Source organism: Papaver somniferum, chromosome 7 (genome assembly GCF_003573695.1).
Source record: "Papaver somniferum cultivar HN1 chromosome 7, ASM357369v1, whole genome shotgun sequence".
In the NCBI taxonomy this organism is placed as follows: Eukaryota; Viridiplantae; Streptophyta; class Magnoliopsida; order Ranunculales; family Papaveraceae; genus Papaver; species Papaver somniferum.
Window position 1 is genome coordinate 25,644,746 of NC_039364.1, and position 20,303 is coordinate 25,665,048.

At 36.6% G+C, this 20,303-nt stretch overlaps 2 protein-coding genes across 2 annotated transcripts; one reads left to right on the plus strand and one right to left on the minus strand.

The window, feature by feature from the left end:
• Window positions 1–8,753: 8,753 nt before the first annotated feature.
• Window positions 8,754–10,052, minus strand: LOC113294398 (basic 7S globulin-like). Its single transcript, XM_026542796.1, has one exon. The coding sequence runs from the start codon at window positions 10,050–10,052 to the stop codon at window positions 8,754–8,756; it is 1,299 nt and encodes a 432-aa protein (XP_026398581.1).
• Window positions 10,053–10,976: 924 nt separating this feature from the next.
• On the plus strand, window positions 10,977–13,485 carry LOC113294399 (pentatricopeptide repeat-containing protein At1g64583, mitochondrial-like). The gene is made up of 4 exons (XM_026542797.1): window positions 10,977–11,154; window positions 11,270–11,562; window positions 12,004–12,806; window positions 13,127–13,485. The coding sequence occupies exons 1-3, from the start codon at window positions 10,977–10,979 to the stop codon at window positions 12,796–12,798; spliced, it is 1,266 nt and encodes a 421-aa protein (XP_026398582.1). The 3' UTR covers window positions 12,799–12,806; window positions 13,127–13,485.
• Window positions 13,486–20,303: the final 6,818 nt, after the last annotated feature.

Sequence of the window (20,303 nt, forward strand, 5' to 3'; positions counted from 1 at the left end):
AAATAAGCATTACCTATTTCCACCGAACAACAAGTTCAGATCAGGAGGATACAACACTCAGAAAATATTTTCTAGCTTTCCATTTGTTAGATTCCCACTTTCTGATACAAGTCGTAGAAAACAACTACTCTTCCAGAATCAACTATTCTGGTCTCAACACTTTCTTCGCTTCCCTCCCCAAAACCAACCCTTCTCCTTCACTTTGTGACCGAAGCAAGTCTGGAACGACCATTTCTTGGTTTAGGCCGGATTTGTACAGATGATCTCTCGAATCTAAAGTACTCCCTTGCAGTACATTGTTTAGGGTTTAAATTCGTTTCTCACCCGCACACCCGAAATTACCAAAATCAGCAGAAACCGTTTTCACCCTCAAACACCTGGTAACCATTTTTTCGCACATCCTTTTATTCTCATTTTACTACTACGTATTTACTCTTATTTTTTATTCCCCTTATAGGAAGCTCGTCGTCGCATGATTTTGGCTAAAGGCTATTTTGAATATCGTAATTCCACAATGGAACTCTCTCATCAGAACACCATCCTAAGAAATGAAATTAACAAATTGAAAGGAGAGCTCCAGACCGCAACTCTTGAATCTGATGATCTTCATAAGAGAAATCAAGACCTAAGAGGTGCCCTTCTTTTTTCCTTTATACTTTTCTCTTATTGTAATCTACTTTTCCTATCCATGTTTTATGAATTTCTTCGCATGCACGTTAAGATTTAAATCAGAAATGCGTTATGGAGTTATATGAGTTTCAATTTGCTGCTAAAGACGCTCGCTCTGATAATGAGAAGTTACAGAATCAGATAATTCAAATAAACAATGAAAACTCGTATTCGCTTGACCAGATTGAAAATCTAACAAATGAGAATGTTTGTTTGTCTCAACTATACGAAACATTAGATTCCCAACTTTCCCATGTATCTTATTTATTGGGTATTGATGACTTGAGACATCAAACCTTATCAGATAAAAATCAGGGTCTTTCCAAGAGAAACGCTTTTCTGAAGAAGGAAGCGATGTTTTCGCGTCAATATCTTATTCTTCAAAAAGTTTGTGAAGACAAAGAAGAATCTCTTCGCTTATTACAGAAACAATATGATGAATATTCAGAGAAATTAACCACTCAGAATGAAAAGATTATTCAGAGTAGGATAAATTTGACGGTGAAAATGAATCAACTTCGAGAAGAGTATAGTCAATTGAAATAATTTCACGATGCTCTTATGAAAGAGAATACTTCCCTTTATTTAGATGAAAAATAATTCGATCTCGTCTTAAAGGTCTAGTTGGTGATGATTTTGATAAGGCTATGGAGAGTATGAAGAATAATGGTCTTGGTTTAGCTCAATATCTCATTTCTCAAAGGGAAGGTAGTCACATGGAGCTGACTGCCTTTATTTATTTATCTTTTTTAGCTATTGCTTAAATTATGTCATTGCGAGAACTTCTCCTCTTTTATAACTCTGAACTTCTTCAAGCAGATTCTCAAAAATCGCACCAGTCTACCATCTCCCATCTAAGATCTGATCTGGCCAAGGTTCGCAAAGAGCGTGCGAAACAAACAAAAATATCCAAAGATCTTTCAGTTGCACTCAGTTCTTCTCGTGACCGAGCTGAAAGGAGGGTTTCATTTCTTCAAGATTTTATGGAGGTTGATAGAAGAAATGCTGAGAAGGGTATTGCTCGCCAAGCTCACACTAAAACTAAGAATATTTTCAATAAGATTCTTCTGAGCAAATCACTTCCTCCGGTTATTGCTCCTCTTGAGATAAGTGATAATGAAAGACTCCCTGAGCCTGATAGTGATTATGATCATGTAAGTGATGACGAAGAAGACCTTAACATTCCACATCAAGAGAATCAACTTGTGGAGGACAAATCTGGTGAATATTTATCTAAAGATCCTGAGAGCGAAGTCAACATCGAAGCTTCTGCAGTTGTTCAAGATTCGCCTTCTCATAATGCTTAGCCTTTTTCTTTTCTTAGTTATTTGTTTCTTCGCATATGTATTTTGGGGTACATCAAACATTCACTTACTTTAAACACTCGTTTCTTAATAAGGAAGATAATATGCCTTTTGTTTCAATCTCCGTACTTGCCTCTTATTATATTCTTTGAAAGAAACGCGAAGTAAATTTGGATATTTCTTATGTAACCTGCAAAATAATGTTAGGGTGAATTTGTGTTTTCTCATGAGGTCTTATCTTGCCTTCCTAAGTAAAGGTCTTATTTTGCCTAGTATATTATATCTTTGTTGTGCGATGAGATCGCAGGACGTCTTTACGCTTTCGCGCAATGACCCATTGATCTCGCCTTATCATATTCTTGTATTATTGCCTCTTCAGGTTTTATTATTGCGCAAATATGATAAGTCTTAATGCTCCCGTGAGTAAAAAGCCTCATAATATTTGCGTCTTTTGACACAATTCAGCTCCCTAATGGAGGGTGTCGTCCTTATATCCCCCCTGACTGCCCCTTCAAGGAGGCGTACCCCTACCGGGTTAGGGTGGGATCCTCCCATCCAGTAATGCAACAATCAGTTATTTTCGCGGCGTCTTATCCCTCCACCGATATGGCTTATGGTTACAAGACCGCACCCTAAGTGTGGTTTCTTCGGACCGAGTGCATCATAGTCAAGACTTGTCAAGAGCGGCCAGGTACGCTCCAGACGCCCCAGGCACCCTTGACTCAACTGTGTACCTCGGCGCCTTGATCGAGTTTCTGCACTACTTAGGAGAGCCCTCATCACCTTAATCTTTCGATTTTGGCGCCTCTCCTGGATGGGCTTTTATTTCACCCAAAATCTCCATGACTCAAGCTCCAGGGTCGGTGTAGCTTTCACTTGAGCCATGCTAACTAACCTTTGAATTGTGACGCGCGTTAGGTCTTATTTTGCCTCTTGTTGTATGCGAACTAGGGTGCACGCCAAAATCAGATTGCTAGGCTCCTTAATTGGAGTCTTTATTTCTGATGCCTTCTATGAAGGTCTTATTATAAGGTCTTAATTTTGCCTTTTTCTTGTATAATATCATTATAACGAAATCTTCAAATTCATCCATTTGAATATTACATCCTTATTGAATATTTAGGAATTCGCATCATCATTTTCGCTCTCTTCACTTTCACATACATGTTTCTGCCTCTTATATGTACGCGATCATCATCGCATGGTCTATGGATAATATTTCTTCAGATATAATCTGTTCCATGGACGTTCCAATTTTCGACATGTGTTCTTTCCCTCAGGATCCATCAATTCATAATCTCTATTTATAATTATTCTCTTAATTATGTAGGGTCCATCCCATCGTTTCTCCATCTTTCCATCACTTCCTCTCTGATAAGGTGGTATCTCTCGCAGCACTAATTCTCTTGGCTGAAAGTCTCTTATTTTTATGCGCTTGTTATATTCTCGAGCTATCCTCTGTTGGTAATTTTCCATATGTCTCAAAGAAACTTCTCTTCGCTCTTCCAGGTCATCCAATTTTGTTAGAATTAAATTTGCACTTAAATTCTTTTCCCATGCCTCTCACTTAGTTGTAGGAATTATGACCTCAGTTGGCAATACCGCTTCAACTCCATATGTCAGGAAAAAAGGTGACATTCTTGTAGCCTCCATTCTAGTTGTTCTGTATACCCATACTGCATTGTGTACTTGTTCGCACCATCCTTTATTATATCCCTCCAATTTATTTTTCAATATATCTGCAATTGTATTATTGGTTGCCTCAGCTTGACCATTGCTTTGTGGATACAATGGAGTAGACTTCCCGCTTTGGATCTTGAACGCATTAAGTAACATTTCTATATTTTCTCCTTCAAATTTTTTTCCATTATCCGAAACCAGTTGTTCCGGGATTCCGAATCTGCAAATGATATTCTCAAAATGAATGTGAAAACATCTTTATCTCGAATGTGCTGCACCGCTTTCACTTTTGCCCATTTTGTAAAGTAGTCTGTCATTACTATTAAGTATCTCTTTTGCCATGTTCCTGGTATGAATGGACCCACAATGTATAGCCTCCATTTTCCAAATGGACATTCGCTTGTTGATGAGTTGAGCATCTCCCCGGGTGCGTGTATTTTCTTTCCATGACGCTGGCACTCTTCGCACCGCCTTGACACTTCTTTCGCGTTTTCATGCATGTATGGACAATATTAACCTTGTATTTTCGTTCTATACGCTAAAGACCTTACTCCACTATGATTTCATGCATCTCCATAATGTAATGCTTTCAAGATTTCCATTCCCTCTGTTCTTGTTAAACATCTAAGCGATGGTCCAAGGAATGATCTTCGGTAAAGTACACCATCTCTCAACTCATAATTTGTTGCTCTGCTCTTTAACTTGTGTGCCTACAACCTGTTTCTTGGGTCTTCTCCTTTTTCTAAATACAAATGGAGCTGGGTTCTCCAATCTGCGGCTTTCTTTGCCTGCTCTTCTTCTTCATTGTCAACTAACATTACATCTACATCTTCGCATTCTTCTTTATTAATGGAGGGTAAAAAGAGTGTTTATATCTTTATGTCCCTCGCAGTCGGATCCACCATCATAGACGGAATAAAAACAAGCGCGTCTTCTAACCGATTATCTTTCCTCGAAATGTGCCTCCAATTTATTTTTGGAATTTGTGTTGATGACTCTCCAACAAGCTTTTTGTATTTTTGCAAGGATGGCTTATTTGTGCTATATACCCCTTCTATTTGGCGAATAACCAACTGTGAGTCACTAGTTATTCGCGCATCTTTTATTTTCATTTCAATGGCCAAACGTAACGCGTGCACAATCGCTTCATACTCATTTTCATTATTGGTGGATGTGAATTCCAATCAAAATGAATATGTCATTCTTGTTCCTGCTGGTGAGATAAAAACTATTCCAATTCCATTACCCTCTCCATTTGATGATCCATCCACCAATATCTCCCATCTTGTGTTATCTATCAACAAGTCTTTAGGGTTCCCACACTCTTCATATATATCCATCATCTCTTCCACACTTTCATCATCTTCTAAAGGGAATTCTGACAAGAAATCTGCAATTACTTGCGATTTTGGGGAAGATAATATTTCACATTTGATCTCAAAATTCCCTATTTGTGCATTCCACCTCTCGATCCTTCCTGATATTTTTGAATTTTTCATTACTGACTCAATTGGTATTTTTGTTAACACTTTGATCTTGTGAGCTTGAAAATATATACGAAGCTTTTGTGTTGCATAAATCAGTGCGAGTATTAGCTTTTCTATCTTTGAATAATTCTTCTCTGCGGCATTGTAAGTTTTGTTTATGTAATATATCGGTTTTTCTACTCCTTCATCCAGACGTAGCAGTACGGCACTTAATGCGTGCGGTGTTGATGCTAAATATATCAATAACTCCTCTCCTTTTTTCCTCCTTTTGCATGATGGACAAATTCATTAGATGGTTCTTTATATTTTCCAGCGCTTTATCGCATTCATCCGTCCACTTGAACTTAGTTCCCTTTTTCAGAATATTAAAGAAATGTTTGCACATGTCTGATGATCGCGAAATAAATCGCCCCAGTGAAGCTAACAATCCATTTAATTTTTGGACATCTTTTACAGTCGTGGGTGATGGAATTTATCGAATTGCTTGTACCTTCTCTCGATCAACTTCTATTACCTTCTTTGATACAATATAACCCAAAAACTTTCCCGATGCTACCCGAAAATGCACTTTTCAGGATTTACCTTAATATTGAATTGTCGCATTTGCTCAAAGATTTCCCTTAAGTTGTCTACATGATCTTCAACTTTCTTACTTTTCACTAGCATATCATCAACATAGACTTCTAATGTGGTACTATCCAATGTGCAAACACCTTCTCCACCATTCTTTGATATGTCGCACCTGCATTTTTCAAATCGAAAGGCATTTTTGTATAACAATATAATTCTCTAGGCGCGAAAAAAGCAGTATGCTCTTGGTCTTCTTCAGCTAACGGAATTTGTACCCCTTGTATCCATCCATTAATGATACTCTGTCATTTCCTGCTGCCGATTCAAACATCTGTGGTATGTCTGGCAATGGATAACTGTCCTTCGGGCATGCTTTGTTTAAATCAATAAAGTCAATGCAAATCATTATCCACTTATTCTTCTTTGGCACCACCACCATGTTTGCTGTCCATTCTGCATATTTCGCTGGTCTTATGATTCCTGCTTCAAGCATCTTCTGTAGTTCTTCTTATATTTGAGGATGGTATGTTGTTGTTATCTTCCTTATCCTTTGCTTGAATGGTCTTGCATTCTTGTTAATATCCAACTTATGACATGCAACGGATGGATGTATTCCTGGCATTTCTTCCATGCTCCATGCGAATATGTCTATATATTCTCGTAAGAGGTTTATTGTTTTTTCTTATTCTTCTTTTCCCATCTTAGTTCCAATTTTTAATATCTTTGGTTCCTATGTTGTTCCAACATTTATTTCTTTTATCGGTTCTGATGCGATAAAATTCGCTTTAGGTTCTCCTAGTGATGTTGGCTCTTTTATTACATGCATTGGTTCGCCTTCTTTTTCTGGAACTTCGCTTGGTATCCCTCTTCCTTCTTGTGTTCTGATCATGTATATTCAGAACTCTTCTTCTTTCCTTAATTCTCTTGCTCTTCTCCAGCGATCTTTTCGCTTTTTTGGGCGACCTTCATAGTTTTTTGCATCTATCTGGTTGCAGATCTTCGCACTCTCAATATATCCTTTGATTTCTCCTATTCCACTTGGTATTGGAAATCGGATGCATAAGTGAAGAGTTGATGTTACGGCTTTTATCGCATGTATCCATGGTCGTCCCAAGAGCATATTATACGGTAATTCCACATCAACCACACACAATGTCACTTGTGTTTGTATTTCTCCTAACAGTATTCGTACTGTTATTTCTCCTTTTGGTTTTGTTGTTGTTTTATTAAAACCATGAATATTGTAACTTGAGCGATCCATATCTGTATCCTTATATCCCATTCCTTTGAACGTGCGATAAAATAAGATGTCCACCGAACTCCCGGTATCTACTAAGGTTCTATCCACCACCCATCCACCTTGTTCTTTCGCTCCAGCATGTTTTTCTTTGCATTCTACAACCACTGTAACCACCAAAGGATCTGTTCGTCTTAAATTTCTTCTGGTATTTCTTCCGCCGTGAATGTTATACTCTGTTTTTCCCAATCCTTTAGTGGAGAAAATTTTTCTACCGTCATAATTTTCTTTCCTTCGAAATCACGCTTGTGTATTTTTCCTGTAATTCTTGCATGGAAATCATCGATAGTATTTTTGGTTACTAAGTTGCATTGTAATTTCTTACTGCCCTCTGTTGCTTCAATGATTTTTATCATTTTTGTTTTCTTGTTTCAATTAAAAGAAGAACTTCTCTGTAAAGAACTAAAAATTTGAACAATGAAGATAAAATTTCTGAGGCTATCCTTCTGAACTTTTAGGTTTGAACTTCTAAACCTTCACCACCACGGTATATCACTCCAAGCTGATTTCTAGCGCCAAAATGTAGCTGCAGGAAATCCTACAACCACACCCTTAATGAAATCTTAATAACAATTCAAGTAATCATCTTAAAATTCATACATTCATTCATAGAATCTTCAATATGGTTACAAGATTTGAGATGAACTCTAACTTGGAAAACAAACAACCTTTCTCTCTCCTAGATTCCAAGTCAAAGCTCTCAAAAAGATCTCCCTCTTTACATGGTCGCTCGGTCCCTTATATAGGGATTTTACATAGTGGATGACATCTAAAAAGCCCTTATTTTCGGATCTGGCGTGCGTCATTAACGCACACTTACTATGACTCTTCTCGCACGTACTCTATAACTTCGCACGATCATCACACTTTACTCGTGATTCTTCTGACATCATCTGATGCGTCATCTTAAATATACTGTACGCGATAACCTTCGCTCATTCATCGAACCATTACTTCGCTCACGTAATAGATGTGCGGTATTTAGTATCTACATTTTGCCTCTTCTCATGTTGTTTCTTTGGAAAGGGAGCGATATGAGAAATTCCAATTTACAATGCCGCACTCATTCACCTCTTCATATTCTTATCAGCCGACAAGTTTCCGTGATTTGAGTGTAACCGACTACACGTACTGATTTTCTCCCTTTTTACCGGCACATTCGAATTTAACCGGTCACTTTTTTCATCTATTTATTAACCAAATTTGAGGAGAGATAATCTTGTCTTCTCTATTTCATCTCCCTTCTTGTCTCTGCAAATTCTCTGCAAATCTTTATCTTCTCCAGATTCCTCCATCATTCTTTCAAGGCTTCATCTTTAAATTTTGTTGTTGTTCCTATGGATCCTGATCAAAGGTTTGTATATTTTGCTGAAACTGATCTGATCTTTTGCTGGAATTGATCTGATCTTTCGTTATGTTACCGATTTGTCGTCATATTAATCTCCATACTTATTCATGTTTCAGCAAAAATTCTTCTTCTAGGAGTACCAAATTCACAATTCCGAACCCTAACTCTTTTTCAAGCTTGAAGGACAAAGAATCTCTCAAAAGGAAACCATCGCATAACAAAGTAGTAAGAAATACTTTCTTTTGTATAAACAATATTGTTGCCTCTGTTTCTTATCTGCTTTGTTAATTGCAGGAGTCTGAATGTGAGATATTGAATCAATTAGATGACACATGATATTGAATCATTGACACCCATTAATTTAATTAGCTGAGAACTTAATACAAATGAAGTACTTTTCAAGGAAACAATGGTTGCGTGAACCCAAATCTTGATCTTGAAATATCAAACTCTACGAAGAAATTTAAATTATAATCGCCAATAACAATGGAAGTCTTAGGATTCAAACCTCCATCAATGAATGCCAAACAACTGGCATCAGTCCCTTCAATCCATACCGTATCACTAATGGTTCTCAGTTCATTTTTGGGAAACATGAAAGTGATACTGGGTGGCACCGAGTCTCCCTCCAGGGGCCAGCTAGGTATTGTGGATACATTATAGCATGTACGAAAGGGTGCAACAGGAGGAAGCATAGTAATATTCATAGATTTAGCCCATTTGATATGAACCTTCGTAATGGCCTTGTAGATTGATCTATGTAGAATAGTGTAAGGAGTTTGAAAGTCTACTTTCGTTCCTCCAACTCCGGTTGTCTTGTTAATGGACAACAATCTTTTATGGATTATTGGTACCGTTTCACCGTGTATCTTGATTGATCTGACGTCAATGAAATAATCTTCACTATTTTTTGGGTTAATCAAGAGTTGGGTGTAAGATAAGTAATACTGCCTCAAATCATTATCATAAGGATACGAGTAGACATAAGGTCCACCACCAAAGAAAATCTTACCATCTGTGCTACGTGATCCAAAATCCAGAGCAAATATACGAGGAAATCGAAACCCAGATGAAAACTGTGAAACTAGAGAAAGACCAGATGAACGTCCTAGACCAGCCACCCCTTGAGCACCTTTAGCAAGTCCATGTAAGGAATTACTAGTAGTTGCACACCCAAAAGCAAACCGGCGAGGCGGAACAGTCAGAGCAGGTTTCTCTGACAACCATTCATTAGAATTAACAGTGACAAAATCTGAGATTAGCTCACCAGGTACGACAGCCTGAGTTACTGGGTTGCTTGTAAGAACGATACAAGCATTTTTATGGCACCAAGTGTTATGAGGCGCAGTGCCATTGCACAATGCGCATTTGATAGGTTTGCTAGCTAGTGCACATTTGGATGACGTGCACTTGACTGGTTTGTACGACGATGACGTGTAGCCTTCGTTACATCGGAGCCAAGGTAACTTCCCCCCGAGATCGAGGACTAGTTTTATTTCAGCCAAAGGAGTTCCTTGGTTAATATTGATGATGTATTGGCGGGTTAATGGATCTCTGTCAGTATCGAAGACTATACTGGTAGGTCTAGCAGCAGCAGGGGATGGTAATTGAGCATCGGAGACAGAAATAAAGAAGAAAAGAAGCAGCAGATGAAGAAGAAAAAACTGAATAATACAAGAACTAAAAGGAGAAGTCATGGGATTTGGAAGATTATCAGTACTAACTAGCTAGGCTTGAGTTTTATTTATTGCCATCTCGATCTTGATGCTTCTTAATGCTTTCGCAAATGGCTATATTCTATTCATTAGTATGAAGCAATTTGCTAGAAGTTTATCCATAACTAGTACTCGTGAGCTGGGGTAATTAAAGAGCACATGCATGTGTTCTCGTTGAAAACAGCACTTAGCGCCACAGGGGATTGCGCTACTGAAAACAGTACTAGAGATCATGTCGGTTACTGACATATTGAGATACTGTATTCATAGTAAATGATCTTTGTAATTAATTTGCCCTGCGGAAATAGAAATCGGAAAATCGGTCATTTGTCCAAATAATTTTAAAACATGGTTTTAATGGACGAGTAAAAATTAGTATGGGTGAAATAGACACCAAAAAAATAGCAAGGATGAAACTGGATTTATCCTGACTTAAAAAATACTAGCAAGGATGAAACTGGATGCATCCTGATGTAAATTAAAAATAAAAAAAAATATCTGAAAATGGGTAGGATGAAACTGTTTGTATCCTAGCTATTTTTAAATTCTTGTCCATTTAAACAGTATCAAAATCTAAATATCCTTTTCACCCAGGAATTGTTGATTTTGGTCTTTTAAATTAATTTTGTGAATGAAAATTCCGTTGTGGATTAAAAATACCAAACAAGACATTAGCCGGAAAGTCAAATGTGAGAAGTCACGTGGATTTTATCGAAACAAAATGCAATTTTTTCGTAGGGAGCATGTACCTCCTCGCATATCGCCGGTCGACGTATTTGAAAGAGTCACGAAGCTCTGTCTTCCCTTGAGAAGAAGGAAAAGATGAATTTGGGACCAAAGAAGTCGGTGATTACAAGAGTGATCTCCAGTTATTCTTATCATCATCATCTTCATAATCATTCATTTATGACGTGTGTGAGAGATTTCTATAGTCCAGGAGCTTACTATAATAGTGGAGTAACAAACCTTGAGCGTTTTGTGAGAGATGAGTGTAATGCAGGAAGGATTAAGAAGCTTGATGATGGTTTGAGATACTTTGATCAGTTGATTTCGGAGAGGCCATTGCCATCTAATATTACATTCTGTCAGCTATTGAGTTCTCTATCCAAGATTAGATGTTACTCGGATGTGATTATGTTGGGGAAGAAGATGTCTTTGGTTGGGGTACAGCCCAATATTTATACATTCACCATTTTGATTAAATGCTGCTGTGAATTGGCGCAAAGTGAATCATGGGTTTTGTTTGCTTGGAGAAATTATTAAGAGAGGCTATCATCCTAATGTTTTCACTTTCGGTACACTGATTAAAGGGTTGTGTCAACAAGGAAAGATTGATTCTGCATTCCAAGTGTTTGGTAAAATGACTCAGTCAGGCATTCAACCTAATGCGGTTACATGTAATATTCTTATACATGGGCTTTGTACAACCGGTAAAGTCAGTCTTGCTCTTCAGTTAAAAAACAAAATGGGAAAATGGAACTGCAGACCTACTGTTGTTTAATATTGTGCGATTATAGATACACTTTGCAAAGGAGGTTTGGTTGATGAAGCTTTGGTTCTCTTCTCCGAGATGCTTAGAGATTCAGATGTTGTCACTAACGTTGTTGTTTACAATTCTTTGATTAACGGTCTTTGCAGTTCAGGCCGGTTCAAGGAGGCAAAGAGATTCCTCCAAGAGATGGCTGATAGAGGAATCTCTGCGAATGTAAAAACATATAGTTGTATGATTGATGGTCATTGCCTACATGGTCAATGGGAAGAAGCAAGAAGATACTTTGATGAAATGATGGATCGAGGGATTTCACCAGATATAGTAACCTTTAATATATTAATAGACTCACATTGTAAAGATGGGATGACAGAAGATGCTTGGGGGTTATTTCAATTGATAAACAAGATAAACATAAAACCGGATCAGATTACTTACACCTAGATGATTGACGGTTTGTGTTTGACAGGTCGGCTGCAAGAAGCGGTTAAACTGTTTGACTCGATGGTAGATAGGGGCCTTGAGCCAAATGAAATCACCTACACTGTGTTAATTGATGGGTATTGCAAGAATCGTAAGTTGGATGAAGCTATGCAGCTATTCAGCAAAATGAAACAAAACGGAGTGAAACCCACTATAGTTCCTTACAGTACGCTTTTAAGGGGACTATACCAAGATGGGAGAATGAAGACTGCACAGAGGTTTCTTGATGAGATGCAATCTTTTGGTCATCGGCCAAACGAAGTTACATACTGTACAATGTTAGACGGTCTTTGCAAGAATGGAAAAATGGACGAGGCAATGAAATTGTTTGAATCCATGGAGGGTGGTATCTTAGCCAATGTTGCAATGTACAATGTTCTCATTCATGGTTTTTGTCGGGCTGGCCAGATGGAAGACGCGAGAAAACTGTTTCACGAGATTCCAAAAAAAGGATTAGTTCCTGATATGGTAACATATACTACATTGATGTCTAGCCTCTTTCATAACAAGATGTTATTGGAGGCTAACAATTTAATCATTGAAATGGAAACCAAAGGTTGTTTACCGGATGTTAGAGCATACAATACTATCATCAAAGGCTTTCTTGAAGGAAAGAAGACAGACAAGGCATCGCAATTTTTCTGCAAGATGCGTGGAAGAAAATTTGTACCCAGTGATTCTGTGGTTATTTTGTTGATAAACACTATCTCAGCAGATGAGCTAAAAAAACCTTTAGTTTTTCGCCAAATCCTGTAACTGTTGAGGTAGTAAACAATTTACATCTCTATCAAGTATCACCTTATCTGGATAAGGTTTCTTTACTTGCATGTTTTTTGTTCTTGTGATTATAAAATTAGAAAAACTTTAGGAAATTTATGTGGCCTCATATAGTTTGTTGTTGGTCTTCTATGTTTTCTTATTCTTTCTCTGCTTTTTACTAGTTCACAAGATTTCTTCATTCCTATCATAGGATATACTTTTATATGAAAGGCAACACAAGATAGGTTCTGTAGTCTGTTCTTTTGTTTATCATTCAGTTCAACTTCATTCATGAAAACAATGCTTAAATTTTACGCTTTTGCAGAAAACTGTCAGGTGGAAAATGCAAGGTTGCAGGCTGGTGCGACGGTTAAAGATGTTGGCATGTTGTTATAATACAATGGGGTTTTGTTTTAATGGATGACAAGAGAAGCTTAATAGGTACAAATTTATTGTGATACTTGTCGTCATTGGCGTCAAATGAAGTCTTTCTGCTGTAGTCTCTTCACGAATTTTCAAATAGGATATTTGAGTCAGTAAAAAATTAGGAAATTTACATTCGCAACAATAGTTAGTAACAGCCATTTTCCGTGAGTAACCAAAAAGCTGGAAAGAGTAAATTGGCCTTTAGAGAATTACTGCCCAATGCACATCCATTTGTGCAGAGAACACCTAAATTCTTAAAGTTTGTAACCACCAATTCCGTCAACATTTTGAAAGTTTGCATTAAAATTTTGAGTTGAATGCATATTTATAAGGAAACTAATCAATTTTGTCTTCAACTGCTTGCCAATGAACCTGTAGAATCTTCACCCTGGCAGCTAAAAGCAATTCTGAATCATTTTTTGTATTGATGACCTGCAATTGCTTGATTTTGGGGGAGTAATGATGGAAATTGTGTTGACAAGGGGTGAGCATAAAAACCGGAACCGCGGATTTAACACGTATCCGTCCGTAAAATTGCGGATTTCATCCAAACCGCAAGACGTATGGGCCGGACACGGGTGGGATTCTCAAATCCGCATGCGGTGCGGATGCGATTGCGGTTGTCATTTGAAAACCGCGGATTACCGCAACCGTAGAAAGAAGCAAAGTTTTCTTACCTGAGTATGAACCTAGGCCCAAAGAGAAAGAAGTGAAGTTCTTTGATCACTTAGTTAACTAAATGAATTTAGGCCCAAAGAGAAAGAAGTAAAGTCCTTAAAACACTAACTGAATTTAGGCCCAATAAATAGAATCAAAACTAAGTTAACTAACTGAATACAATCAAAACTAAGTTAAGACACTAACTGAATTTAGGCCCAACAAGTACAATCAAAACTAGGTCAAATCCGCGGTTAATCCGCAACCGGCCCGTACAATCCACGGATCCGCAAAGGTTAAATCCGCGGGTGATTGGGCCGATCACGGTTCAATTTTGCAAATCCGCAACTTTGACGGTTCGGTTACGGGTGACCCCTAATCCGCAACCGTGTGTCCGTTACACACCCCTAGACAGAGACAGTCTTCTCTTAATAACCCATTTGAGCCTTGCCGGGTGGGCTGTCTGAGCACACGTCTTTGGAGCCCATCAATATGCGTGGTGGTACAAAAAACAAAATAAAAAGTGATGTGCGCTCGGCACTGATGTGGGGATGGTGAGGAGACAGAAAAGATGCCGCCCAAGACTTTTGTAGATTTTTTTTTTTCATAAAAGAAAACTTTCGTTCAACTAAGCAGAAAACATTACATCATAGTTTATATTACAGACTTTTGAAAAGAAATCTATCTTCCTACTCCTAACCCAGTTTTTAGAGTTTATTTCCGACACACCTAACTTATTCAAATACTTAGCAAACCTATCCGCTAAAAAGTTACAATCCCTTTTGATATGATAGAAGGAAGAGGAAGCAAAAGAATAGGAGATTTCTAAAGCCTTGTGTATAAAAACTTTGCTTCTCCAATTGACTGCAAAATTTCTTCTTCTCATGGCGTTGATGACATTGAGATTGTCGTTAAGGAAGACTATCCTTGTTGATCCCATATCTTTGGCCCATCTAGTGGCTTCTCGACAAGCTCTTGATTCTGCTTCTTCTGCTGTTGTGCAACTCCCATTCCCTCCTGCAAAGTTCATAATAGCTCCTTTGTGGTCAAACATGACAATGGCATAAGCAAAGTTTAAGTTTGATTTGTTAAAAGAAGCATCAAAAGCAATGTAGCAGGAGTTATTACACATGTAACTGTCTTTTCCAAATTTACAATCAGGATGAGAACATTCACAGCTAGTATTGATCTTATGAAAATATTTATGGTTGGCCCTGGAAGTGTTGCCGATAAATTGATTTAGATCTCTTTTAATTTTTTCTATCAGTTCAACTGGATTTAGTTTTATGTCATCAAAGGCCACTCAACATCTATACTTCTATAAAAACCAGAGAATGTAAGCATACATTTCCTTATTTTCTTTATCCTAAAGCCACTGCACACACCAACTATTAAAATCTAGAGCTTTACCATTATAAAAGACTGAAGAAAGCGACATGCCTCTCCAGATAGCTTCAGAAAATTGACATTCTAGAAACAAATGCTTAGTAGATTCACTAACAAGTTTATTGCAAAGCACACACTGAACATCTATGGGTATATGTCTACCAAGTTTATCTTTAACAGGTAAGCAATCACTGCAAGCCTTCCATAAGAACATCTGAACGCTAGGAATGACCTTTAGGTTCCAAATCCCTATCCAATTAACTTTGGTATTGGTATGATTCCTGTTACACAGATAATTATAGGCAGATTTAACAGAAACCTCACCATTACGAGTACCTATCCATTTAATACTATCACTTCCACCCTCCACATTAGGTTCTATCAATTTAATCTGTTGTATAGTTCTAGAGTCAAACATATCATTCAGCATTTTATTATTCCAAGTACCATTACTGTTAATGAGAATCGAAACCTTGATGTTTAAATCAATTGAGTAGTTGTTATTAGGAACAGGTATAGTGTTTTCTGGGAGCCATTTTTCCTTCCAAATTTCTATTTTTTCACCATTACCAATATCCCAATTATGATTTTCTTTTATTATGTCAAGACCTTTACAAATACTAGTCCAAACCCAAGACTTAATCTTCTTTTTCTTATAGTTCAAGGGATCCCTATTTCTAAAGTATTTACACCTAAGGATCACAGGCCAAAGCTTATCAGGGTTTTTGATGAGCCTCCAAGCCAATCTAGTTAGCAGAGCCAGGTTAAGTTTATGGGGGTTTCTGACGCCTAGACCCCCACTTTCTTTACTAATACACATTGCATCCCAAGCCTTCAAGTACACACCCCTGTTATTTTTAGTTTTTTTCTACCAGAAATCTCTTTGCATAGCATCTATTCTATCAAGGGTTTTTTTAGGAAGAGAGAAGCACATCATCTGAAACATAGGCATAACACTAGTGATAGATTTTATAAGCGTAGTTCTACCGTCTTGTGAAAGGAACTTAGCCTTCCAACCCTAAATTCTATCTAGCAGAAGTTGGTAATTAAAGGATTTCGATCTATTAAAGAAAAACGGAGTACCTAAATAGGTATTATCTTTAGTAATTCTTCCTACTTTGAGAATCCTAGCCAGCAATTTACAGTGTTTGTTCTGAACTTTTTTACTGAAATAAATACCAGATTTTTTATAGTTAATAAGCTGACCTGAAGAGATACTAAATATCTTAAGGATATCTAGCATGTTATGAGCTTGTTTTATGTTAGCATTAATAAATATAAACGAATCATCCGCAAAGAAAAGATGTGAAACATACGGAGAATTTCTGGTAACTTTTATCCCTTCTATCTTACATATATGTTCTTCATACATGAGTAATTTAGAGAGAGCTTCCATACAAATGATAAATGTGGCAGGTGATAAAGAATCACCTTGCCTAATTCCTCTAGTGTGGAGAAAAGACTCCCCTGGAATTCCATTAACCAACACAACATAGGAAACAGAAGATATACAGGCATATAAAATATCACAGAAATCATTCGAGAAACCCATACACCTGGAAAATTTTATGATGAAATTCCACTCGACCCTATCAAATGCTTTAGAGAGATCAAGTTTAATAGCCATGTACCCATTCTTTCTTTTACTAGTTTTCATAGTATGCAACACTTCGTGAGAAACTATTATGTTTTCTGTAATTTGTCTTTTTGGAATGAAAGCCGACTGGTTTTGAGATATGATATTATCCAAGTGAGGTTTGACTCTATTTGCTATAATCTTAGAAACTATTTTGTACAGAGCATTGCTTAGACTAATGATCTAAATTCTCCTGGAGTTTTGGTGTATTATTTTTTGGAATCAAAGAAATAAAAGTATGGTTTTCATTTTGATGAAATTTCCTAGTTCTAAAAATTTGTTGAACCCAACAAACAATATCATCACTTAACTCATTCCAGTGATCTTGATAAAAACCTGGGGAAATCCATCAGGCCCCGGAGGCCCCCAAGAATTCATACTGAAAAGGGCTTCTTTTATTTCTTCTTCTTCAGGAATTTTACACAGATTCTTATTGTCCTCCGTATTAACTTTATGCTCTATAATTTTTTCAAAGATTGGGTCAATAACTTGGTCAGTAGTTTGATATATATTTTTGAAATGTTTTGTAGTAAGCTCATTTAGGTTATCTTGAAATTCAATCCACAGACCTCTATCGTCTCTAAGGGCATAAATACTATTAATTCTTTTCCTCTCAGAAGCGTTTTGGTGAAAGAATTTCGTGTTATGATCATTTTCTCTAATCCATTTTTCTTTAACATGCTGCCCCCAATAAATTTTCTCTATAATATACCAAGAATCTAATTCATTATGAAGTTGTTCCAGTCTTTTTTAGTTTCAAATTTAAAGCTTTTTTGTTTTCATTTTCTATCTCGTTCAATATGCTAGTGATATTTCTAAAAATATTTCCAAATTCTTTCTTATTCCATATTCTAAAATCATTTTCTAGTTTCTTTAGAATGCTTCCTAAATCATCCTCTCTATTCTTACCGACTTCCAAGGAATTTCCAACTAGGTTTTTATAATCGTTATGTTCTTGCCAACACTTCATATACATATATGGCCTATTGCGTTTCACTCTGTTTGGTAGGGTTTCAAGCATTATAGGGGAATGGTCAGACATAATTTTAATCAGCACTTAACTAATTCCAGTGATCTTGATAAAAACCTGGGGAAAATTCATCATACCCCGGTGCCCCTCAAGAATTCATACTTAAAAGGGCTTCTTTTATTTCTTCTTCTTCAGGAATTTTACATAGATTTTTAATGTCCTCCATATTAACTTTATGCTCTATAATTTTTTCAAAGATTGGGTCAATAACTTGGTCACTAGTTTGATATATATTTTTGAAATGTTTTGTAGTAAGCTCATTTAGGTTATCTTGACCTTCAATCCACATACCTACATCGTCTCTAAGGGAATAAATACTATTAATTCTTTTCCTCTTAGAAGCGTTTTGGTGAAATAATTTCGCGTTATGATCATTTTTTCTAATCCATTTTTCTTTAACATGCTGCCCCAGTAAATTTTCTCTATAGTATACCAAGAATCTAATTCATTATGAAGTTGTTCCAGTCTTTTTTTAATTTCAAAGTTTAAAGCTTTTTTGTTTTCATTTTATATCTCGTTCAATATGCTAGTGATATTTCTAAAAATATTTCCAAATTCTTTCTTATTCCATATTCTAAAATCATTTTCTAGTTTCTTTAAAATGCCTCCTAAATCAGCCTCTCTATTTTTACTGACTTCCAAGGAATTTCCAACTAGGTTTTTATAATCGTTATGTTCTTGCCAACACTTCATATACCTATATGGCCTATTGTGTTTCACTCTGTTTGGTAGGGTTTCAAGCATTATAGGGGAATGGTCAGACATAATTCTAGTCAAATGCTGCGTGACTGATCTAGGGAAGAGTTCTAACCAGTTATGATTAACTAGAGATCTGTCAATTTTTTCCTGGATGTTCTCATTTCCTAATTTTTTATTAGTCCAAGTAAAAGGCAACCTTGTAAACTTTAAATCCACTAAACCAAGCTTCTGAATGCAGCTATAGACATAGGCTAGACTACTAGAGTTTTTTTCATTACCTCCTTCTTTTTCATCACGATGCAAAATAAAATTCAAATCTCCTATAATTACCCAGGGTTCATTTAGGTTACTAATAAAGTCCCACTATTTAACTCTTAAGTTTTTATCAAGAACTCCATAAACAAAAGAAATATTAAAACTACAATTAACTTTAATAACATGAAAATTAAAAACATTATGCATGAAAGAAACAAGTTTTGCAGATACTCCCTAGTACCACGCATTCGCAAAGCCCCCGGATTTTCCAATTGAGGGAATAATAAACCAATCTTTAACATGCATTTTGTTAAAGACTTTATCTACTGTTTGCATGTTAACTTTAGCTTCTGATAGGAAAAACATGTCTGGTTTGTGAGATTTACAAAGATGATTTAGATGATCTTGTTTTAAATTTGCTCTAATTCCCTGAAGATTCCAGGATAACACCTTGAAGTCATTCCCATATTTCGAATCATCCATAACCATATTTTTATATAATAATTTTTGATAGAAGGGTAAAAAGCTATTGCAGGTGCATTTCAGAAATAAGCATATATGATAGACACTAATTATTGCACAATTTTTAAAAGGAAAAGATTTGTATTTAACATATCTAAATGGACTAAGTAAAAAGGCGATATTGAAGTATACTAAGTAGAGATAGTTTTGCAATGCAAGGAAAAAATGGTAAGCAACTAAGGTAGAAGAAATTTTAGATATATGCTTTCTAAAAGAGGAGTAATCGATTGATACCTCATGAGTTGTAGTTTGATCCACAGGGAAAGTATTATCAGAGCTAGCACCAGCGATGGCCATCTCCACCATTGTTACCTCACCATATTTTTCAGCTTCTTCTTCAATTATACTCCAATAAAGAGCATTCTCCTCCTCATCAGTAATTATTTCAGCATTTTTTCGAGCCACCCCAGTCTTACCAGCTTCAAATTTATTTATCCTCTTATTGATCATGACCCATGAGTTCTCATTCTTCTTTTCCATTTCTGAGTAATGATCTAGAAGTCTAAACCAGTTCTCTTGTCTTCTCTTATGTATACTTTCTTTTGGGATAGCTCCACTGCTTTCGATCATGGAAGATTTTCCTTTAGCAATTCTCCTTATTTTTTCATCCAGCCTATCTTCCGTGTTACTACTACTTGTTTCTCCAATATTACTGACAAGACCAGATGCTCATTCCTTATCACATGCAACCTTCCTTCCGTCTCCAATAACACCAACTCCTGTCATTTCCAGATTGTTGAAGCTGAAATTTTTATCTTCATTCAACCTTCTCCTCTTTGTACCCCTTCTTTGCTGATCTTCTCTATCAATCTCACTTTCATATATTCTAATTCCAACAGCTGCATTGGCTAAATTCTTCACTCCCACATTTGTCTGAATATCATGATCTGG

Bases quoted from the DNA above. Each gene is read 5' to 3' on its own strand.
- LOC113294398 (XM_026542796.1), bottom strand. From the start codon at position 10,052: ATGACTTCTCCTTTTAGTTCTTGTATTATTCAGTTTTTTCTTCTTCAT.
- LOC113294399 (XM_026542797.1), top strand. From the start codon at position 10,977: ATGACGTGTGTGAGAGATTTCTATAGTCCAGGAGCTTACTATAATAGT. The intron at 11,155-11,269 runs GTCAGCTATTGA...CACCATTTTGAT, and splicing joins GCCATCTAATATTACATTCT to TAAATGCTGCTGTGAATTGG. The intron at 11,563-12,003 runs GTTGTTTAATAT...ACTTACACCTAG, and splicing joins AATGGAACTGCAGACCTACT to ATGATTGACGGTTTGTGTTT.